This window comes from Aspergillus clavatus, genomic scaffold (genome assembly GCF_000002715.2).
Source record: "Aspergillus clavatus NRRL 1 1099423829804 genomic scaffold, whole genome shotgun sequence".
Taxonomy (NCBI): Eukaryota; Fungi; Ascomycota; class Eurotiomycetes; order Eurotiales; family Aspergillaceae; genus Aspergillus; species Aspergillus clavatus.
The window spans coordinates 1,104,993-1,127,537 of record NW_001517095.1 but is presented as its reverse complement, the minus strand read 5'-3'; the positions used below and the strand labels follow the sequence as shown (position 1 = coordinate 1,127,537).

At 49.3% G+C, this 22,545-nt stretch overlaps 9 protein-coding genes and 1 non-coding gene across 10 annotated transcripts, besides 5 other annotated features; 7 read left to right on the top strand and 3 right to left on the bottom strand.

Moving 5' to 3' along the window:
• Nucleotides 1-714: 714 nt before the first annotated feature.
• Nucleotides 715-2,031, bottom strand: ACLA_099080 (uncharacterized protein; the record flags this gene model as incomplete). The annotated part of the gene is made up of 5 exons (XM_001270389.1): nt 715-996; nt 1,046-1,345; nt 1,407-1,717; nt 1,766-1,802; nt 1,855-2,031. The coding sequence occupies 5 exons, from the start codon at nt 2,029-2,031 to the stop codon at nt 715-717; spliced, it is 1,107 nt and encodes a 368-aa protein (XP_001270390.1).
• A 619-nt stretch (nt 2,032-2,650) lies between these two features.
• ACLA_099070 (putative MFS transporter) lies at nt 2,651-4,301 on the top strand (the record flags this gene model as incomplete). The annotated part of the gene is made up of 4 exons (XM_001270388.1): nt 2,651-2,854; nt 2,906-3,014; nt 3,068-3,609; nt 3,660-4,301. The coding sequence occupies 4 exons, from the start codon at nt 2,651-2,653 to the stop codon at nt 4,299-4,301; spliced, it is 1,497 nt and encodes a 498-aa protein (XP_001270389.1).
• Nucleotides 4,302-4,346: 45 nt separating this feature from the next.
• Nucleotides 4,347-4,375: a microsatellite.
• Nucleotides 4,376-5,072: 697 nt separating this feature from the next.
• Nucleotides 5,073-5,684, top strand: ACLA_099060 (uncharacterized protein; the record flags this gene model as incomplete). Its single annotated transcript, XM_001270387.1, has 1 exon — nt 5,073-5,684. One exon carries the CDS (start codon nt 5,073-5,075, stop codon nt 5,682-5,684), a length of 612 nt encoding a protein of 203 aa, XP_001270388.1.
• A 1,431-nt stretch (nt 5,685-7,115) lies between these two features.
• ACLA_099050 (uncharacterized protein) lies at nt 7,116-7,620 on the top strand (the record flags this gene model as incomplete). The annotated part of the gene is made up of 2 exons (XM_001270386.1): nt 7,116-7,212; nt 7,268-7,620. The coding sequence occupies 2 exons, from the start codon at nt 7,116-7,118 to the stop codon at nt 7,618-7,620; spliced, it is 450 nt and encodes a 149-aa protein (XP_001270387.1).
• A 1,952-nt stretch (nt 7,621-9,572) lies between these two features.
• ACLA_099040 (putative glycosyl transferase family 8 family) lies at nt 9,573-10,532 on the bottom strand (the record flags this gene model as incomplete). Its single annotated transcript, XM_001270385.1, has 1 exon — nt 9,573-10,532. One exon carries the CDS (start codon nt 10,530-10,532, stop codon nt 9,573-9,575), a length of 960 nt encoding a protein of 319 aa, XP_001270386.1.
• A 220-nt stretch (nt 10,533-10,752) lies between these two features.
• Nucleotides 10,753-10,775: a microsatellite.
• Nucleotides 10,776-12,280: 1,505 nt separating this feature from the next.
• On the top strand, nt 12,281-12,666 carry ACLA_099030 (uncharacterized protein; the record flags this gene model as incomplete). Its single annotated transcript, XM_001270384.1, has 2 exons — nt 12,281-12,291; nt 12,513-12,666. The coding sequence occupies 2 exons, from the start codon at nt 12,281-12,283 to the stop codon at nt 12,664-12,666; spliced, it is 165 nt and encodes a 54-aa protein (XP_001270385.1).
• Nucleotides 12,667-13,956: 1,290 nt separating this feature from the next.
• On the top strand, nt 13,957-14,039 carry ACLA_099020. The gene has a single exon. It is a non-coding gene; the product is annotated as a tRNA-Ala (tRNA).
• A 594-nt stretch (nt 14,040-14,633) lies between these two features.
• ACLA_099010 (uncharacterized protein) lies at nt 14,634-16,283 on the top strand (the record flags this gene model as incomplete). The annotated part of the gene is made up of 3 exons (XM_001270383.1): nt 14,634-15,021; nt 15,328-15,945; nt 16,015-16,283. The coding sequence occupies 3 exons, from the start codon at nt 14,634-14,636 to the stop codon at nt 16,281-16,283; spliced, it is 1,275 nt and encodes a 424-aa protein (XP_001270384.1).
• A 1,164-nt stretch (nt 16,284-17,447) lies between these two features.
• Nucleotides 17,448-17,609: a sequence feature (Protein overlapping with rRNA (ACLA_099000, EAW08957.1) was converted to a misc_feature.).
• A 70-nt stretch (nt 17,610-17,679) lies between these two features.
• Nucleotides 17,680-17,728: a sequence feature (Protein overlapping with rRNA (ACLA_099000, EAW08957.1) was converted to a misc_feature.).
• Nucleotides 17,729-17,790: 62 nt separating this feature from the next.
• Nucleotides 17,791-18,170: a sequence feature (Protein overlapping with rRNA (ACLA_099000, EAW08957.1) was converted to a misc_feature.).
• A 13-nt stretch (nt 18,171-18,183) lies between these two features.
• Nucleotides 18,184-18,727, top strand: ACLA_098990 (GFA family protein; the record flags this gene model as incomplete). Its single annotated transcript, XM_001270381.1, has 3 exons — nt 18,184-18,249; nt 18,315-18,477; nt 18,531-18,727. The coding sequence occupies 3 exons, from the start codon at nt 18,184-18,186 to the stop codon at nt 18,725-18,727; spliced, it is 426 nt and encodes a 141-aa protein (XP_001270382.1).
• Nucleotides 18,728-19,445: 718 nt separating this feature from the next.
• On the bottom strand, nt 19,446-20,567 carry ACLA_098980 (arabinan endo-1,5-alpha-L-arabinosidase; the record flags this gene model as incomplete). Its single annotated transcript, XM_001270380.1, has 4 exons — nt 19,446-19,581; nt 19,639-19,724; nt 19,775-20,254; nt 20,310-20,567. The coding sequence occupies 4 exons, from the start codon at nt 20,565-20,567 to the stop codon at nt 19,446-19,448; spliced, it is 960 nt and encodes a 319-aa protein (XP_001270381.1).
• Nucleotides 20,568-22,545: the final 1,978 nt, after the last annotated feature.

Below are 22,545 nucleotides of genomic sequence, written 5' to 3'. Positions count from 1 at the left end.
GTATGGCATGGTGGGATAATACCGCAACCCTGACAATAAGTCGTGTATGTGCGGGGACCCTCCCTGCATTCAAGTCGAGATTCTCGCATGATATCCATTTCAGGGGTATCCTGGCAACTGAACAATAATAATCAGCGGCCGGAAATGAACGGCAATCGGTTAATGGGCTTACGTAGTAGAGCAGAGTTTTCATCCCTTCTCATGCATGGTTTCATCATCGACTGGTTACGCCGGCTGCGGTACGGACGTTTCGAAGCGACCTGCATGGATGTGCTATTGAACTTATTGGAACGGCCTAATGATGCTTACAACTTACAAAGCTAAACGAGGTAATAAACCGCCTGTCTAAGATTCTTATACGGCTATTGGATCAGACGATGTCTTAGAATGTTACAGGTATGCCGGGACAGCGGCATCCCTTCCCACTACGGGCTTAGTCGACCAGACGGGTAGTTTTTTAGCGGCAAATCCCTGTCGCTTTAGTATCATATTAGCAGACTTAAGCCTCGGATTTTCACCCATCTGGAAGCTAGATATGATCATATGATAGGTGGGCCTTTCCCGCACTTACGAGGCGTGGCCCGCGTGGGAACGGCTGATCAAGGTTCATGGTTAGATGGCGAATTCCACCGAGGAAATCGCGGAATGTCTTAATTTATTCGAAGTTTCGAACAATATTGCTATTATTGTACACGAAAATGGCCTACCTACATCTCACTTCTGCTCGAGCGAGACTCGGTACTCCACTGTAATGTGTATTTCGGCGTCCCGTCTCTGGCCCAAATCATCGCTATCCAGGATCAGTTCCTCACTGGGAGTTCGCTTGACCACCATCGGCTCCTTCGAGTATTCCGACTTGGCTTGTGAACGCTGCCCCTTGGAGAAGGACTGCAGAGTGTAGATGTTTTTACGGTACTCACTGCCACTGCGAGATCGAAAGTCGCGGATAAACACTTTGAGCAGGGGAGTCAGGAATGGGAGCGAGGTGACGATATTCTAGACAGTCAATACTGGCCCCTTCGGTTCAGATGATCCCGGTACTCACTCCGATATTGAACTCGATGGTTCCCCATAAAACCAACATGGTCGAGTCTCCATCGACCGCCACGACCCGGTGGATCTGCGTCAATCGCAGAATCGAACAGATCGTAGTGAACAGCCCAAGGAGAAACAGACACACCACACCCGCCTTCTGTGCCGGCTTGATGTTCAGCTGAAGCAGCAGTGGGATCGGGAGGAAGATGATGACCACATCGCAGACAATGGTGAAGATCGCGAGGCCGTAGAAGGTAGGGCCTACTGGGAGGCAGGTTCCGGGTGTGGTCGGGTCCCAAGACCGGCGTACCTATGGCAATCAGCGGTTAGACAGGTTATCAAGTATCGTGGATTGACTGCGAGGGCCTTACCGGCTGGCAGTTGAGTATCAGAACAAGTGCGCCAGCAATGTGTCCCAGAGTCGAGACAACAATAACGACCCAGATGAGCTTCCGATAGAACCGTTTTGAGGTTTTGGAGAGTAGGTGAAGGTAGCTGATACACAAAGCTGCTTTAAACCCTGCAATTCCTAGTTGATAGATGGGCCGACCGGCATAGTTGAGCTGGTCCAGGTCAAAAGCTGTCAAAAGAGCCACAACAATGGAATGATATACCTTGGTGTAAATGGGGAGATTTTCTTTCGGGCGTGTTGCCAAAGGAAGACCTAATCCGTATCGGCTTTCTGCAGCTGTCAGCGAAAGTGCCACTCATGATGTGGAGAAGTTCTTACGAGCTATGCAAAGCCCGTTGTAAATGATGCTGAAGATCTGGCGAAAGTGAGATAGGACTCCCAGAACCTCGCATATACGATGCGCATACCATGCCAAACACCATCACATAGTCGGCTGCGCCAAACCTCCCCAGTTTCACTCGCACAAAGAGTCGCAAACAAACGGTGAGAACCATCAACACCGTCAGACTGATGCACACCCCGAGAATGACGCGGTACTTGCACTGGGCCTCTACCTCGGGAGACGCATTGTATACCCAGCCCATGGTGAGGATCACATACGGAGTAGGAGACGATCAAACAAGAGAAAGAAAAAAGTTGAGGTGCATGACGGTTTGTACTTTGTGTCTGATATGGAGACGACTGTGTGAGTAGCAGACAGCCAAGCCCGGTTTATAATATCCCCCGGTGAAAGTAACATGATAGCGGATCTCGATGAGATTGGCCGCGGGTCTCTCTTTCCTTCTGCTGCTAGCCTGCAAGTTTCACTTCATGTAGTAGCTCAAACTAAGTCCTAGCGTCATGCGTGCATCCTTCCATCAGCATCTAGATGTAAGCCCTTGGCGAATATCGAGACGCTAGACTAGGATCCCTGGCCGGAACGTGCCATTCCTCCGGCATGTTTAACTCCATTTGGTCGTAGCATAGCGATCGAGTCGAATAAGGAGTATAGGGATTGGGTCAATTTTGCATCTTGCATTCTTTCATCCTTGCCCCTCTCCCGTGTATGCATTGCAAGTATTTATCTTCCCCTGGCCAGCAGCATCCACGTTGCTCCTGAAAATGCACTGTTACACCACCCCCTCCTTTTAAGATTCTGACGTGTTAAGTGTCTTTCTTTCTCTCCTTTCCTCTGCTTCTGTAGATCTTTTCTGTATCTCAAAGATGGCCGAGAAGCAGGCTGATATAGAGGCTCGCGTGGTTGCTGGTCAACGCGACGATGCTCTTGAATATCTGCACGAACATGCCAACGTCCAGGATGAGCAGACTGTCGATCTCCTGGCGCTGCGACGGAAGATCGACTACCGCATCATTCCGTTTATGTTCTGCTGCTACATCCTGCAGTTCCTTGATAAGGTCATGCTCAACGTGAGTTTCATCCTCCCCCATCGATGACATGCATCTAACGAAGACTGCCAGTATGCAGCTGTGATGGGAATTAGGTCAGATCTCAAGCTGGTAGGAAATGACTTTACAAATGCCGCGACATGGTTTTTCATCGCGTACTTGATTGCAGAAGTCCCCAATGGTATGCTCCCTAACTAAACTGTCATCGGCCCCATACTCACACCTGGCTCCCAGTTGTTCTTCTTCAAAAAGTTCCCCCTGCCAAGTGGCTGGGAACCAACGTCTTCTTCTGGGGTGTTGCTTCAGCTGCCTCTGCGGGTGCCCGCGACTATCGCACTCTGCTCGTTGCGCGCATCTTCCTCGGTATCTTCGAAGCGACTATTGGTCCGTCGCTGATGCTGCTCAGCAGCCAGTACTACAACAAGAGTGAGCAGGCACCGCGGTTTACCCTCTGGTATCTCGGTTTGGGTGTCGCGCAGATCCTCGGCGGTCTGATCTCCTTTGGGTTTCAGCACGTACAACACTCCTTCGAAGGCTGGCGCATCATGTTCCTTGTTCTCGGGCTTATCACCTCCGTCGTCGGTGCCTTGGCCTTTATCTTCCTCCCCGATACCCCCATGAAGGCCAAGTGGCTGAGCGAGCGCGAGAAGGTGGCGCTTCTAAATCACGTCAGTGTCAATCAGACGGGTGTGTGGAGCAGTGCCTTCAAGCCGCGACAGATCTTGCAGTCCCTGTTTGATGTGCAACTATGGCTGCTCATGCTCATCACCATGCTGGTATGTCCTCGTCCCGCTTTGTCATAACGAAGCTTTTAACACCTCTCAAGATTTCCGTCTCCAGTGGTGTGGTCACATCCTACTCCGCTACCCTGATCGCGGGATTCGGCTTCACTGGCCCTCACGCAGCCCTGCTGAACATGCCCTCCGGCATTGTGAGCATCTTCTTCACTCTTCTTGTCGGGATCGGGATCCGTCGTGTGTCGCACCGGTGGGCTTGGCTCATCGCCTGTACCATTCCTGGAATCATCGGCGGCGGTTTACTCTCTTTCCTTCCCAAGCACAACAAGGCCGGTGTCCTAATCGGAATCTATCTGGTCAATGCGGTCGTCGCTACCCTCCCCATTCTGTATCAGTGGACCACTGCGAACTGTGCCGGACATACCAAACGTGCCTTTGCGAGTGCGCTGGTCGCCGGCTCCTTCTCGGTCGGCAACATCATCGGGCCTCAGACCTTCCAGGCACGCGACGCTCCAGACTATCGTCCCGCCAAGATTGCGGTGCTAGCCACTCAGGCTGGTGCATCGGTGCTGTCGGTAGTTCTCTTCCTCTATTATGTGTGGGAAAATAAGCGCCGAGACCGTCAGCAGTCCGTGACTGCCAACGGAGGAGAAGAGCAACTCGCACAGGATGAGACCAAATGGGCCGGGTTGACCGATCGGGAGAACAAGAATTTTCGCTATGTTTATTAGCCTGCATAAAACTAGGTAACCAATTCGACATCATCTCGAGGATGATTTTTCTTTTTTTTTTTTTTTTTCTTTTTCCACTCTGATCGTTGAATCAAAAAAAAGGCTGTGCAGTGTGCATGGCTGAGCCCTCGAACGGGGCGATGCCTCGTGGGCCCGTGGCTGGGCAAAACCCTTGTTTCTGGACATGCTTCCTCTCGAGGTTTCAGAGCTGTCCCTTACATGCCGTGTAACACTGTAGGCACCTCTGAATCAAACCTCTGATCTTTCTATTCCAGTGCGTGTTTGAGATCCTGTCCAGACTTCCAGTTCCAGCTCCTCGCAGACCAGCACAGACAGAAAATCAGATCATGGGATTGATCATTGACCCCCTGAATGCAGAGCCTCAGTCTCTAACTAAAATAATCCCAAAACAAGAAGCGTTCAGGGCCGCCAGCTGAATCTGGAACAAGGTTAGACGAGAAATGAGATCCGAGGATTGGTCCGCTTCCCCTCGGACAAGACGTTAGTGGCATGTTTAACTTTGCATGGCGCGTAGTCTAGGCCGGTTACTTGTTAGTGCTGACTCTGCTGGGGTTTGGGGCGTACTTGGGACGGGAAAAAAAGGGGGTCTCTAATCTCTATCAGACCTTCTGCCATAAATAGAGCACAACAGCTTCTTTGCTCTTCTTCCTCACCAGTCGGTCCTCTTTCACTGTCTCGATCTACCGAATATCGATATTATTCTCTGTGTCATACCAGCCACTATCTCACCTTAACTCAATCACCGCAATCATGCAGTTCAAGACCCTCGCTCCTCTCGTTCTCGCCTCCCTGGCCCTGGCTTCCCCCGCGCCTCAGAATACGGGCACCGCTGACTCCTCCGGCCTTGACACAAGCGACCTCCTGTCACTCTACGACTCTGCTCCAAGCTCCATCCTGAACGTCCTGGCAACCGCCGTCCCCTCTACCTGGATCGCGGCCATGGCCAACCCAACCTCCGTCTCCTCCATCGTCAACGATATTGAGCACGGCACCTACCCTGCCTGGTACTCCAGCCTGCCCGAGAGTGTCAAGGCCTGGGCTACATCCGCCGCCCTGGGCGATCTCGGCGTCGAGGCTACTGCCACCCCATCGGCTGGCTCCGACAGCTCTAGCAGTGACGCTTCCACCAAGGGCACCACTGCTGGTCCCGCTGAGACAGCCTCTGGATCTTCCACCGCGACCCACTCCGACGCTCACACCACCGACACCCCGGCCTCGAAGACTGGCTCTAGCTCTGGGTCCTCGAGCTCCGCCGCTACTTCTCCGACTTCGTCTCCCAATGCGGCCCCTGCTGCCACCGGTGCGGTTGCGATGAGCCTTGCTGGTGTTGCCGGCTTGCTTGGTGTAGCCTTCGTTCTGTAGGAGGTCATTTTTTTGCAACCCATTCCTGGAGAGCGTTCATGTATATACCCTAATGAGTTTAATTTGAAATGTGGATTGGATATACTTCGCGAACCTAGTATATACACGTCCCAGTGCGCCCCTCCGTCCAACCCGTCAAGAAGATCTGACCTTTGTTCGGGATGCCAACGTAGCATCCGAGGATTAACAGGAATCCAGTGGAGTTGAATAGATCTCCTGAACGATACCAATGCGACGAGGAAGACGGTGTTTCGTACTCAAACCCGGACAGACCCAGCTTTGCACATTAAGCCTCGTGTGACTCACATACCACAACATAAAAACTGGGGAAAGAAGAATAGATTGATGGGATATCAAGAGACGCTGGAAATAGGACGGGGGTAATTCCTACTTCTATTGATCGATCGCAATGGCTCAAACGATTTTGTCATGCTGTCGAACCGACCGATGAGCAGAGAAACGACTTTCTGTCAGGGCCAAACAACACAGAAGCAACTTTAATATGCAGTCAGAGAACCAACGAGGCCTCCACTGCACTCGAAGGACTCAGTCACACATAACAAGCTTCCAGAGGCAATTCCGCTACCAGACTCAACGACGGGGTCATGCGTGTGAGCTGCCGTGACTCCAGCGATGCTCATTCCATCGCCAGTGCATCTATCCTTTGCTCAAGATTGGCACCAGTCGCGACAGCACCCCAGAGTCCACTGCCTAGATAGAGATCTTGCTCACACTGTTCTTGAGCGTATTCGATGTCCTCGATACATACCCAGGAACGATCATCGACTTCCTCGTCGTATGAGCGGGTGCTTCAACATGCGGGCAGAAGCCTTTGGACACATCAAAACAGGCCATATCCCCGAGTTTCCTCGCATAGAGAAAACCACTATTACATGCCACGATTACCGCGAGGATCGGACTGCAATGACTTTGAAAATCTGCAGAAATGAAGCAATAGCGTCCTTGGGCGCCATTGGACCAGGCCTACGACAGCGAATCCTCCTCCTCGAGAGTCTCTCCAAACAGACCCTATACGTACTAGGAGAGATCAGGCACAGTATCAGACGGTATGCCGAACGAAACTTGAGCATGATAACTTTTTTATCTTTCACGCGCGAGCTTCCCTGTATATTCTGGGAAGGCTATGGAAGTGAGATTCTGTCTACTCCGTACGGAGTAAGCAAGAGAATGGATCTCTTTGCCTATCAGCCCAGAATACACTAAGGCTTACAGCTTACGAAATCATCGGCAGTCGGCCACAAAGATGTCCGATGTTGGTCTAAACCCCTCATGTGGGGAATAGGAATCAGTCGCAGGCATTAAGAATATATAAAGGAGCTGAGAGAATCAATTCGGATTCGCTCTGGTAGGCGCATCGTTGCTCTCATGTTCAGAAGCACCCTATTCAGTGCCACGCAAGCGTACCGCACCATGTCTACACGTACTCAACCCACGCCTGTCGTCCTATGCGGCAGGAAAACCGCAATCGGTGGACCCGTCTCCCAGGTTCTGCTCCCTGAATACGAGGGTACCACATGCTCTTCTTCAGAAACTACCCTGTCTTGTGTCTAATGGGATTCCAGTCATACATTTCATCCAGTCTTATGAAGCAGCAGAAGCAGAGCTCCCCCATCTCCTCACAGGTCGCGACCCCCAGTCGCAGAACCCCAACGATGTCGGCACCCATGATTACACCAGACCCGCTCGGGCAGTAATTTTTGGTCGCGGCTTTGAGCCCAAACAAGTTGAGGCGCTCAAGGACAGGTTCGGCGCCAGTGCGAAAGAGCCTGTTGCCTGGATCGCGGGTAATCCAGCGGACGTGCCTGTGGGAGCTCCAGGCCCGGACTACGCAGTGAAAGTGGCTCAGGGTGTCAAAGTCGTGCTTGAGAGGTGGAAAACCGGCGACCAACCCAAGGATGAGTTGATAATGTACTGATGTCTTGGAGTCCTCGAGGAGAAGAGTGTCACAGTCAGTTCGCGTGGACAAATGGCTCATGTCATTTGACATTGTCTTGCTATCTCCCAGTATACAGACAACACTTTGACTTTGAAGCTTGCCCCCAATTTGAGTATCCTGTCATTTCAAACTCTGGATCTTATTAATTCACACACAGCCACATAGCGCGACAATCAGCCTTCCGGTTCACTTAAACCATCCTTCAGTCAGTATCATCAACGCGATTAGAAGTCAACCTCCAGTCAACGTAGCCCTATCCAGCTATTGCCCCAACAGTCATATGACTATTGCTATTTTCACAATCATTCAATCACAGTAGAAAGACTCCTTGTCCAACACCGGTTTGTTTCTTTCTCTATACCCTCCTCGAGCAGCCCTTGCTGAATGTCTTCCCCAAATAAAAGACACCACATGTCTCATTGGATATTTAACGAGACCGAAGACTCCCTGAGGAAAGCAACAGCTGGGTATGCGTTCTAGATACTCTCCCGCCAGAAGTCGGGAATGGTATTTTAATATATATTACCTCAATGCATTGAGCGAAAATAAGCTGGTCATGTAAGACACAAAGGAGCCAATTCCGCATGCTTACTGGAGTACTAACCCCCGATGGGTGGCCTCACACGCGTGGACATCCCGTCCGATTTCCTTCGAGTACCTTATGGAGTCTTCACGGACCAATCGATGTTCAAAATAGCTGTTGGCCCTACGGAGTATGGCATCGACTCATTGCCTGTATTCCCTAGTATGTGGCGATCAATCTACAATATCTGATGCCCCACTCATGCAAATCAAAACACTATGGTCGTGTCATTTATCAATGCTTGGACGCCTGAGTCCTGACGATGTATGTGACTACCCTGAAATTCCTGCAATGAAATTTCTGTCATATTCTGTGGAACGCGGTTAGACAATTGCTAAATCTATCATTTGAACACATCGTAATAGCTTTTTCTAGGGTAATGTCAGGAAGCTGCCCGGCTGCTCTATTACTATACTTGACTGATACTGGAAGCCTTCAGCATGGGGAGTACGCATTAAAAACAGACTGCATCCTGTGAGTAAGACAACCTACACAGTATACATCGGACAAGGTGGATCTGAGCTACGCCAAGATGCGTAACCTTAGAAGTGTGGGATCAGAAAATAACCTACGGAAGGTTGAGTTCATTCAGACAACACAATTTGCTGAATTTCCCCTTACGATAACCCTATTACTTCCCTGCATTGAGGCCGTTGGTATAGAGTAAGCTTACTCGGATCCATACGTTTAATCTAGCATCTGTTGGTCATCGAACCACTGCTGCACAGTGTGCGAGGTTAGCTCAAGCTGTCGGTCATTGATTGTTGGTGAGACCTTGTTAGAACGGCTTGAGCGGACTGATTCTTTCTCAATCTAAGAAAATCTCCTGCCCGTGTCATTCTCCGTATCTGAACTTTGTAGGCCGGAGCCAGGCAGCCAGGCAGGGATTTTACTATACAGCTTGTTCAGGAGAATGGATAATCCTGGTTTCATTGACCAGCGTCTGCTTACCGTCGCTCATACTCCGGGTTAACTTCTAGGGCATGAGACTAGAGAGATGACTTGACCGTTGCTTTGAAGAAGCACAAATATGTCGATGGCTCCCCCAGAAACTCAGTACTCTTGAACATCAAGCCTTCCTGCACAACTCAAGTTCCGACAGAAACATCTCAGTTCATAAAACCAACCCCTCTGTCACAATGAAGGTTACTGCTCGTCTCTACACTCTGATGGCTGTGACCTCCGTGAGTGCTTCCACAATTCCGCGAGGCGAAATTCTCACTTTATCCAATATGCAACATTGGCTTGCTCGATCCCTTGGCTATATACTCAAAGGTCAAGGTATAGACTGCCAGCGTCGGGTCACAATCATATACTACACTTTAAATTTTGCGCCAGCTTGAACTCCTCATAGGGATACAATTTCCGTATTTCCTCCTTCCAGCTTCCCCAGGTAGTCTTTGAATTCTGCCATTACGCTGGCGATGCGCTCGTCAAGTGCCTTATCATAGGATGTACTCCACCACTTTTGGTGGAGTGACTTCAACCCATTCTCGTAGTTTTGGGGCCGGCCACCTTTCTCACTCCAGCCTGCACCGATATCCTGCCATGGCATGCGTCCGTCGACTCGATGAGCGTAGTTCAAAAGGTTCTGTTCCGGGTACGTTGGGTCAAAAAGCTCCGGCTGATCGAGAAGAGTCAGGTAGTAATTGAAGATTGCCTCCGACGGAGAGTATACAAAAAAGCCAGCGTTCATATAGTTGTCACGAGCGTAGAATTCTTTTCCCGGGACGGGAGGTAGCTCCACCTCCACCCAGGTATCGTGGATCCCGGCAATCATGTATTCATCCGGCAAGAGACCCGTCATATTCACAGCAGGTGTCGAGGGTCTCGTCTTCTGTATTGTTGTGGCTGGGTGTGTGAAGATGCCATCAAGTTGTTCGAAGATGACCGAATCCGCATCCAAAAACGTGATCTTCTCATACTCGGTGAGTTTCCACAAATTCAGCTTGGCAAGCACGTCGTTCCATCGCTCCCACTTTGGATGGATCCATTCGCGAGAAAAACTTTCCACCGGTACAACAATGGCGCCGTCTCTGCTCAGTAGATCCCGTCGGTCCTGCGAGATATCCTTGGTGACCAGTACTAAGAACGGGATATCGGCGCTGCTTCGTGTTTGTGGGCTATGGAGCAGTTGGTAGGTGAGTAAGCGAGTTGCGATAAAATAAGGATCTTTCAAGTCGGCCTCGCGATTACTCCCGCCTGTAAGTATTGTCGCAAAGGCATATCTCGGATGTGACAGGTCCGGTTCGATGCCCATCTCCGTATTGGGCGGTTTCGAATTCTCTGCTTCTTGGTTTGGGGGCATCTCTTGATCGCCATGGAGCACCAGGGGAGACGCCCGTGTATCGGGTGCATTATATCGGAGTTTCAGAATTGCCCATAAGGATATTATCGCGCAAGCCGAAGCAATGAGAACCCTGGTCACTCGTGGGGAAGGCCTCCAACCAAACGAGGGTGTCATTTCAGGGACGGACCCAGCTGGAAGAGCTGAACTACAGCCCTAAAAACCCTGTGTGATTGAGTCAATGTATATATATATATATATATAGGTGCAGAGCGTACAATTATGATGATGTGATGATTTGTGGTTATCTCTTAACCATCTAAAATTGGGACAATTGCCTTGTTGCATGCAATCAAGAGAAAGCAAGGTCTAGCGTCAGGCGTCAGACTTTGTGCAATAAACTAATATGGCGCCAGTCATGGAACTCAGTAGATACCATAAGGCTTACTGATAGAGGTTCTGAAGCTGACAGTCCAATCAAGATTGGCGGCCATTGGGTCCTTCTGATCAGGATCCTTATGGACTAGTAGTAGTAGTACACACTACACGAACCTAACTTACCTAGCATCTGAATGGATCAGGCTAACCTACTAGTGGTCAAACTCAACAGCTATGTTGCGAGTTGCGACAGTCCAAAAAGGGCCGTTGCCTCGATGCCTATACTCTATCTATTCTTTCTTCTCAAGTCACTGTTTAGATGGGGGTCCAATGACAAGGTAGTCAATATATAAATTCCCATTAAATCTCTATTAGCACTTCAGCACACATTTACTCCGTAGATGAATCACTAGCAGTGGCCACCCTGTTTGAGTCCCTATTAGGCTTGGTTCAGCATCTTTAGGACTTGGCAACTAGTGCCAATTAGACATCAATATCCACATGTTTTCTCTTCTTCCTTTGGAGTCGAGGCTGCGGGCCAGATTTCCGTCCACTCCTTAGGGACTAGCTGTCGAGGGAGCCAGTAGACTTATTTCATGTTGTGTCACTACTTCGGAAAATGGTCTTATCATGGAGACAAATCATCGATACCATGATATATGGGAAATAAGGTTAATATAGTTGTGCAACAATACATTCCGGATCAGGTCATAGTGTTGGTTAAGTTTGGGAGAGGACTGACACTTTCAGGTCCTTTGGCAGAGGTATAGGTGATTATCTCATTGGGACAGGCTGTATTTCCCTAAGTAGCAGTGGTACTGTCAGATTATTGCTCTAGTATTGGTTGATATCTCTGTGGTAGGTGTCTACCCTTCTTCTCAGCAAAGCAGAATGTAATTATATATGGAGACGTCACTCAAACCTCGTCATATTCTGCTCTCTATATTCCAGTTACTCCTGACTTCAAGCACATACGACCACAGGGTGTGGAGAACAGGGCTTCCCGTCCGCTCAGCCGTACTTAAGCCACACGCCGGCCGGTTAGTAGTTGGGTGGGTGACCACCAGCGAATCCCGGCTGTTGTATGTTTTTTTGCTCTTGTCCTTTAGGGATTTGACTGTTTTTGATGGTGTGCTCTTGACTATCTGGAATGAAGGTGAAACTACTGAATTGGACGAATGTCGAAATCTCAGCTATCAAGCACCCACTCAGTAGGAACAGACAATCAAGAGGCCCGATTTCAAGTTGTGATCTTTCACTTGCCATCGCCCTTCTAGCATATCACATTCTCCTCTTATATCCCTCAGGAAAGACATCGTTCCATCTCGTCAGCTCTCTCCAAATTACTGGCGGATTTGCTGGAAGACTCGACCGTCGCCCAAGGAAAAACAATGTGCAAAAAGTACCTGGAATCTTTACCTTGCGGTCGACTGTTTCTGCTGTGATCAAGATGCAAAGGGCTTCGAGATTAATTCGAATGGGTTTGTGGATTGCGCCACACTGACTGAGGTCTTGCCGAAGGGAGAGACTGCATTGTCCATTCTTGTTCGTGGATCTAATGGTGAGCTTCTTCCTAATACCATCTTTATCCCTCTTGACCTCTTGAGCGAACTGCCGATGTAGTTGCCCTTCCTGCAGCCACGGTATCATCATCAACAGCATCGTCGACCGTGAGCACAACATTGTTGGAGAGCTCATCAATTTCATCATCAAATTCGTTGGCGTGGGCGACGGCAACGGCGTCAGCTACTCTTCTGGGGGCAAGCCAAACGACTGAACCCAGGTTTTTGGCAGTACCGGCATAATCTTCAGCTCAATATCCCAGTTTACGTTCAGCGTCATCGGGCACAGATATCGCAGCAATCGCCGGCGGGATTGCTAGAGGTATCAGCCCCCAAAGTCGTCAATGTTGTCTCTTCAGTACTCAGGATATCCATGAGTTCTTTTTGAATCCCATCGTATTCAGGTGGTACCAGCTTATCTACACTCTTATTTGTGAGCCAATGTGGAGTTCTGATCATTTCTATCGGGCAGCGAGCAAGCCCACTCCAAATCTACCAGATATGTCACATTCCAGTCTGCATCAACGAATATTTTGCTTTGGTGCATGTCTGTCAGGGTGAGAACGAATGGTCCACGCCGAAAATCTTTCTCGATGGGGATTTGAGGAGTGTCCGCATCCCGGAGTGAGGATAGCTGGAAAATACAGTCTCCGAGGATGTTCACTGCATTTAGGGACATATTGGGAGGGCAATTGCCACCCTAGCCATGAGGGAATACAACGCCGAGTGACCTGAACCCATCGATATATGCGTGGCAGGTTTTCAAGACGAGTAAATCAGATTCAGTCAGGCCAGTAGAGGAGAAGATGGAATCATATATTGTACCGTCTCGCCGGTTGTAAGGGCAACCCCATATAGACGTGGGATGGTCACACCGCTGATAGCGACAGGGATGCAGACATTGAAGCTACCCTGCAGCCAATCTTTCGTTTCTGGTACATGGTAGAGAGCAGGTGAATTGAGGTTAAGGTGATGCGTAACGATATCCTGGATCCAATCATGGTGGTGGTTGAAATGGAGAGAAAAATGCTGTCTGTCTGTCATAATACCTTAATTGATGGGTGATCCTGCTTTCCTTTTGCTTTGCTGATCTATGGGTGATTTCTCGCTGGATAGGGTGCTATGTGTTCAGCATGATACAGGTGGTACTGCTTGATTGTTTCTTCGGTAAAGGATGATGTCTTTGGTAGTAGTTTATCTACTATATGTTGTTCCTTGAATGCACACATCCCAACTCCTTCTTGGCCAATCAAAATATATATAATCGTGCTTGACCCATCACAACACCCTCGAAGATCTGGTTGTTCCCAGTGTTTCCACCTTGCATTGAAACTATATTCATTTGATGGCCATTTCATAATTTGTGATAGAAGGTTTATCATTGAAACAAAGCCATAAGGTATCCATGGAGCTGATGCGTACATGTTTGTCGAGCAGGATTGAATGTTTTGATGACAAGGTTGTTGGTATATATACAACGAGATAAAGGTTATTCACAACAAGAAGGGCTTGTGGTTTAGGGGTATAACGCTCCATTCGCATACACTGAGTCTTGGAGAGGTCCCGGGTTCGATTCCCGGCGAGTCCATCTTTTTTGTCCTTTTAATTTTCTTGTTTTTGTTTTTCGTTGTCTTAGTTAGGGTTGCCGAATTGATAATTCTTGGCAGTAGAGAACCAAGATCTACCATCAGCCAACATCCCCATATGCTCCCATGCCAGATCTAAAATGCAGATATGACGCACTGGTCTTTTGAATTTCTCATGATGTTTAGATGCAGATAGAGTTGGCACCTTTTGGCCCATGACCAAAGTATCCGATGCAGGACAATTAACTAGCCATGTTCACTGGTCTCACAACCATTATTGAGCACGCGCACTAGCCACACCCAAGCCTAGCACCTGTGTCCACTATGCTTACACCCGTTCACTAAGCCCACTCACTATCCCTGAGTCACCACTACTCCGTAAGCCTGCCCATCGTGTCTTGTACTGGTTCTCGCCCGAATAGGCTTAGCGGGTGTAGTTGTAGCACCTCCCTTTCACTACGCCACGTCCTTATCCTGAACATCCAGAATCCATCAATGCCCCCCATGTCTTGCGATTAAACTTTTATTTTCATTGGCAATGCCTCGACTTCACACAGATAAGGTGGCTATCTATATTCTCCTGGGCGCATGAAACCATGTTTATCCCCTACACCACACCATCTTCTAAGTGTAACCACAACACGCGCCGGGTGATCAACACTATTGTTGCTGTAAATGCTAGTGACAGGCGTCGCCTTCACAATAGGGTTGATAATATTAACGCAGCTCGAGAATCAAGCGATGGCATGAGGATTCTAGATTGGTTTCAAACCCCTGACTCACCTCTCCCTGCGAGGGGCCGTCGCCAGCATCAGAAACCGCTGGCGGACGAGGGCCAGGGGCCCGAAAACGTGGCGCGGCTGACAGCGGCTGGCCCTATTGTTCCTTCAATTAAAGCTTCCATTGCAGAAAGTCGGTTCTATCCTATCAGTGGGCTGGAGGGTGATTCCCGGGGACCGCTTGTCTTTCACGGGCTCAGTTACTGTAAGCTCAAGTGCTTTGATTCCCGGCTCGTCCTTGCCCTGCATGATAATTAATCATTACTATTACTCCTTTGCGCTTCGTCTTCTCGTCCGTGACCAATCAGGCTGAACTTATTGGTTAATCCGCTTTTAGATTTCGATGTTCTTGTTCCTTGTGATGCAAAAGTTGTCGGTATGGGAGGGGCCGAGGAACACTCCTACACCACTGAGCTTCTTGCATGGACTCTCGAGCAAAATGCGATAATGCACAGTCTGGTAGCGTTCAGCTTATGTCTCTTGCAAAACCACAATCATACGCGATCGACAGATGAAGCGATTCTGTACCATCGCCAGCGTCTGCTGGACGCTGTGCATTCCAGACTCTCCAGGCGCCAGGTGGATGATGTACTCATTCAAACCATCTGTATCATGATTTCGGTGGATGAGTATCTTGGATTTAGTGAGTATCGGCCGGCGCATCTAAAGGGACTTCGAGACGTCATGAAAATCCGCGAAGCCCACAATACTCCCAGGCGGTCGCGCTCCAACCTGGATCCCAGCTCAGTTGCGACATATCTGTCCACGGCCATGCTGGTGCTTACAAGCAAGAAGATGGTTGAATTTCATTTAGAGAGCAATCTCTTTCAATATAGCAATGCACTTGCAGCCCCCGCAACCTGTTTGCCTTCTCCATCTTCAGCGCGGGAACTAGAAATGAGGATGAAGGGTCTACCCCCTGGCTTCGCAGACCTGATTCGACGCGGCATTCTTGCGGAAAAGATGATAAGCCTACTTGGGAACTTTTCCTCTTGGTTTGTTCAGGGGATGGGCACACAGCCTACCAATCGGGAAAGCTGGCGATACTCAAATTTCCAACCTGAAAATCGGCTTGAGGAATGTATCAGCACGGCTTTATTATGTCTAGCGGATGACCTCAGCTCCATGGGTACGCATCCATGTGCAGTCATCTTCCGTCAGACGAAACAGCGCGCCCAATTGCTCTCTTCATCTACAGAGCTGTGGGCTTTGCCACCCCTCGCCGACTGTATGATGTGGATGTCCACCGTCATTGCAATACCGCGGAATAAAACGTTGATCGCTCACGATGACCAAATGGCGTTGTTGAGGAGGTCCATAGGGAACAAGTCCCTCCATCGGTTCTCTGATGAGATTGAAGTAGTTCTGCAGCGTTTCTTCTACGACCAGAGCCGCGTAATGGACTGGCAAGAAGCCTGGAATCTGGCTTTGACTGTCACGAATGATCAGCCATTGAGTGATTTTTGACTAGCCTTGAATCCAATACTGACACCTGCATCTGACCACTGCTTGCTTGGGTTAGCTTAGCCTGCTTACTAGATTCTGCTTGTGTTATGAGACGTATCGGGGCAGATTAGGCATTAGTTAATCTTTATATATTCTGTAGGCTGTGATGTGGTCAGCTGCCAGGAAGTAACTGAGCAAGTAAGCTGACATGCGGGAGTATACTAGAGGTGGCTATCGGTCTCTAGCATATTAGTAGTTTCTTAGAGAAACTTCCAGCTTTATATGTATTGCGTAATTTTGTGCAGTGTCTCTGTTACCATGTAAGCGTACTTTCCCAGATACAGAAGGATTCTGCTACAACCCTGTTACTAGACTGGCAATGGATCAGATATAGCCTTATAGGTCAATTTGCAGAGGGCTTACGTAGGAATCTGATCTCAAGACTCATGCACATTGGGCTGTGGATATCCATTTTAGACCCTGATGATGACCACCCCCAGGGGCTAACATGAATATGATTGAGCCTAGAGCGGCCCATAGAGCCTAGATAGCCTGGCTATAAGAACCTAAGGGGCCTGGAGCGACCCCTAAGAGAGGGGGAAGAAAGTATCATCCCATGCCACTGCTCATTAAAAGAATAAAACATCCCTTTTGGATGGGTTTACTGGGTTTACCTAACCACAATGATCATGCCGAGAATGGACTTACCCACACCCTACACATTACACACTTCAATAGATCGTCCGCAGTCTTGTTTCAAGTTGCTGAGAACCTCTAGCAAATGGAAAATACTGGTCAGTTTGTTAGTTCTCCCCCATCATCAAGGGCAATAAGCCAGGGCGGTTTCGAACAAAATGACCATTGACCAATGTCTGCAGGCAATTTCCATGAAGTATATGCGCGTACATGGATACTTCTCTAAGAGTCCAAGTCACCAGGACTCAGGGTATGAACACACATGCCAGTGGTTCTCATGTGGTCTAGAAACGGCTTCCCACACAGCTAACACTTTGGGGGTAGCGCATTTTGAGCTCTTCAATCTCGCACTTGACACAAACAAGTTCTATGGTCGCCAGGGCATGGCTCTGAATGAAAACCGGCCTCGGATTGCACAGTGGCTTGTTGACAGAGGAGCAATTGTTACGGGAATAGTCTGTAAAATTTCCCGTGATGATATCCTCCGGTTCACAGGATTTCCGGATTTATGGGATACTTGGAGGCTTGTGGAGATTCGGGCGGATAGTGATACTCGAGGAGAATGTGAAGGTATATAACAACAGGTGGTGATATCACTCCGAAGATAGATATAATCAAGGGAAATCCAAAGGAAAGAGCAAGCATGTTTTGCTGACAACGGCTTCATACTCTAATTATCACCAGTGACCATTGTGGGTGTGATGATACTGCAGCAACTCACTTTAGCAGTCAACTTCACTGCACTCTCCTTGTTCGCAGTGATGGATGGACTAAAAGATTTTCCATCCCCTGTACAAAATCAAAAAAGTCATGCAAAAGAACAAAAACATACAACAGCCGGGATTCGCTGGTGGTCACCCACCCAACTACTAACCGGCCGGCGTGTGGCTTAAGTACGGCTGAGCGGACGGGAAGCCCTGTTCTCCACACCCTGTGGTCGTATGTGCTTGTTAGAGAAGGATCGAGACTTATAGAAATAATTGGCATTGCGTTGCGTAGGAAAATCCCCAACACATCAATGTTGAGGCCTTTGACACCCAACCCGCTTATGTTGGGGGCTCTCCTAGCTTTGTAAGCGGCCCTTAGCTTTGCTTTGCAGCTTGTATAAATAGCCACCTGCTCCAGGTCAGAAACATACAGTAGCTGCTGGATTAGGGACAGATATTCTTCATAGAAGCTGTTCCACGCCGTATACTCATAACATCCAACCATCTGTGCTCTGAAAATGGCGACTGGTGGCTGCTTTTGTGGCAAGATCCGAGTTCAATATAGTGGCCAGCCTATCAAAACTGTTAGTATCTATCTTCTTGAAAGTTGACCATCTCAGTTCAGTTAATTGTCTTCTCTTTCTCCTAGGCATTATGCCACTGTGTTGACTGTCGCAAACTTACTGGAGCTCTTTATACCTGCAGTTTTGTTGTTAAAACGGTGGACCTGAAGATCTCTGGAAGCCCAAAGGAAATAGCAAAAACATCAGACAGCGGAAATTATATTAAAAACTATTTCTGTTCGGACTGTGGTATGGAGTACTGATCCTCGGATTCGAAAGGATTTGACGAATAACACTGCTAGGCACACCACTCTATGGACGGAAGATACACTCCTCTGGAGTTCTGGATCAAGTGACAATTGTCCGTGCGGGGATCTTTGATGATATTGATTTTTTGAATCAATACAAGGCAGACGCAGAGATATACAATAGTAGTCGCGTAAGCTGGATGAGTCCCATTGAGGGGGCTGAGCAGTTTTCGGGCATGCCGCCTCTCTGATAGCACCGTGAGGCAGCTCATGGGATAGAGCTGAATGCGAATATATATCAGCAGCTAAACACAACTATCTATCAAATGGTTTTATATCACTCTAAAGTGTTAAAAAGCCGGACGACCTCTATCAGTCACGTAGGCCCTGCATTGACTGCCTGTGTCAGATTATCATGTGCCACTCCGAAAGTGAGCTAGTGACGTTCAACTATGTCTCCGAGAAAGCCTATCCCAACCCACTGCCCTATCTAGATTTCCTGGTTGAGAGAAAGTGCCGCAATTAGGATGCCATTTTTGAATGGGCAGAGAAACACGAAGTCAAACGGGAAGACTCGGAATTGAGAGAGCAACGTGGGAGGCGAAGCATGGGCCAGTACCTTCCCCGGATAACGATGTCGAGTAGAGTCTGTATCAAATCAATTATAGAAGACTGCTCGCTGAATACTGTCTACCTAGGAAGACACCACATTGTGCAAGGAGAGATAATTCATCACGTTAATTGTCGTATCTCAGCAAGGGATGAATCATAGATCATGGCAGTAATCAGTATGCCCTCATGGTTTCAGTGTCAGAGACACGCCGCATTCCTCGTTCTTGACTAAAAACCCACGCATGCAGAAAGATCATCTCTTACAACAGTTTCCACCGTTAAACCCGCTCGATGAAGACAAGTCAGTATCTATGATTATCATTATTGACAAATAAACTCAGCGTAGTCATCACCCGACTAGACACTGGGCCAATCGTTCTCCCACTTCAACTGATTCCATCCAAACTGGTAGTCCTCGACGGCCTTGCCTATGCGCGTGTCGGCGTAGTGATAATACAAAACAAGCTCCTTGTTCCTGTCTTCGAGGATACCCCTGCGAGAACCGAGTATCAGCCACATTCTTGAGTTTAATGAGCAAACCACAACTTACTGTCCGCCCGGTCCATACACAAAGCCGTGGCTGGCGAGCAGCAACGAGCCCCCGCTATTCAGGCATGAGACACCGTTCTTGTCCACCTGCAGGCCGTTAGCAGTAACCTCAAAGAGTGACGAGTAGAGCTACTTACGAATCCGCCTGTGGCCGACGTTGATCTGCACACGTTGATGTGATACTCCTCGCCCTGCGCAGGCCAGGTCGCATTATACCCCAGCGCCACGCCCCCGGAGAAGGTCAGGTAGAAGTAGCTGTTGCGCTCGAACATAAATGCCGCCTCTTGGCGGTGGATGCCGCTGGCATTGTATGAGAGCTGGTGTGGCGTGGCGCCCTCCTTGACTTTGAGCCCGTCAGCCAGCTCCACCTGGAAGAGGTTCTGCCAGTAGGAGCCGAAGTTGAGGTACTGTTTGTCGCCGACAGCGATCCAGTTGCCGTCAATGGTGTTGTAGGGGCTGTTGGGCGTGGAGGTGACACCTGTGGAGCCGTGGTCGGTCCAGCTGCCGGCTTCAAGCGTCTCGGAGGTCGCAACTCCAATGGCTGAGTTCTGCGATCCGAGCGCAGAGACGGAATAGTAGAGGTAGTATGTCCCATCTCGATAGTGCAGATCGGGGGCCTGGTACAATTAGCTTTACTGGATTGAGGTCGACGTGGGAAGACAAGGAACCGACCCAGAGATTGTTCTGGCCATCTAGATCGATGGAGGAACCATCTGGAAGGACAAAGCCGTCGTCTGTCCAGGGGCCGGCGAGGTCATCCGCCGAGGAGATATGGATGCCTCCACCAGTGGCGAAGAGAAAGTATTTCCCGTCTGATTTGCGCTGGTACAGGCCCGGGTCGTGAGTCCAACAGTTGCCTGAGCAGGGGCCGGGGTTGGAATATGCATTGGCCGCGGCTAGGAACAAGAAGATAAGGGTGTAGACAAACATGGCGATCCTGATCGACCGTCTTTGATCGAGGATGTTCTTGTTTTTCTTTTATTGGGTTTATCTTTCGTTTTCCTTTTTCTCCAGGTTGTACAGGCACACGTCGCTCTATTTATGTCATTCCAGGCCCACTCCACTTCGACGGCTTCGGAATTTAGCCCATTGTGCTCGACCGGGTGCGAATGCAGCCATCGCAGCCCTCTGGCGACATCCCGCCAGCCAAGACACTCCATGACCCATGAAATCCAGGCTGGACGCCGCAGATGACCGGTCGCGAGCGCTGGAGCTGGGCCACGCAGGGTGCCCAAGAGGTTCCTGGGCAAGGGCTATGTCGCGATTCGGCCCAATGATGAACGTGCAGCCGCAACGCCAACGCGAGAGTGGAGTGACGGGGAGTAAAGGGATCCATCGGCGCTGACATGAGATGGGCTTTTTGTCATGGTCACTAGCGACTAGCGAGCCGGCTGGGGATGGCGGTGTTGGGGATGGAAGTAATGGTACCCTAACTCTCTAAGGCCTACCAGCTCACAGTGTGAGCTCAGCCTTGCCCGATGACCGCCGATCATTGACCTGGCCAAACCCTAAACGACTTTCCATGGAAGCTATGGCCATCATTAATGATCTGTTCGTAGAAATGTTCTTGTCCAGACCGGCTTTCTTGCTGTTGTGAATACGACTAGACTACATAGTGGCCTATCCCTTGCTGCCGAGTCGAGGAGTCCATTCTCCATCGTCGGCCCATATCCCTCCAGGGCGCTGATCCTTAGCAGTTTCTTATTCCTGGACCTCCGCCCGAATTACCGCCGCCAGAGAGTTCCAGCCGATCTTCCTTGTCGGTAATGGTGCCAGAAATAGCTTCATTCAATCTCTCACCGTCGCCCCCGATACCAACAGAAGCGAAGAGGGTTGGAGGATGCACAATGCCACGATCCCAACAATGACTCCGACGTCGAGAAGCATCATTGGCAGGGGTGGGGAACACTGACCTAGTCAATATAGCTCTCCCCTTTATCTATAACCATGGCCACATTTCCCAGCGAGGGTTCAACCACGATAATCACCCGGCAGCCTGTTCCTTCAGCAGCCAGTAAGAGCATGAGATATAGTGTTGGATTTCCGCAGTTTCCGCCTTCCGGCCTACCTATATGCTTACCTTTAGTAGTATATAACTGATTCTAGGGCTAAAAAAAATGTCGTATTGTTTGCGTCCTCGCTAAATGAATCATTGGGATCTAGCCCGGTTAAGTTAATAACGGGCAGTTTTTGACCACCGAGCTCAAGCATCGTGTGACAAGAATGAAATGCTATGCATGTATTTCTCCGAGCAGTTATGTCGAGATCGTTAGGATCAATAGAAGCGTTGATGGAGTTACTGGTGTTGCTGTGGTGGATCGTGTGGACCAGCTGAATCGCGCAAAATGTAGTCAAAGTGACATATGTACTCCGCTTAAGAGACAGATCCCAAGGCTATTGGCTCTTGCAGCTGATTTTTCCAGGACGAAATGGAAGAACAAAGCAAGGTCGATATTTAGTGCCTCTCTAGTGTCGTGTGGGTGGCTCAAGCCATCCGCGTCTTACCAGCTCTTAATCACTGGTCCATGCGATTAGGTTGAGAGGGTCAACGCTCAGCAGGAAGTAGGTACAATGATCTCTCTCTCTCTCTCTTGGGATATTACCGCATCATGAGATGGTCATGATGTATAGTAAGATGGGCATCGCGATGTGTCAGTCGATATCTGGAAGTGCCAAGCAGCCCATGCTCGGCTGGCTGTGTCTGTAGTCTACTATACTCTGTACCTCGCTTAACAATTGCTGTCTCTGCGAGTTACTCTGCTTGTGACTTTGATGCTGATCCTCCGTCATTCTGACCCGAATTGATCGACAAAGCCAAGATCTAGATCAAACAGGATTCACGCCCAACATCGATCGAAGGCATTGCGACCGGGGTTGTTCAGGTCGGCAGGATGAGGGGAGATCTGTT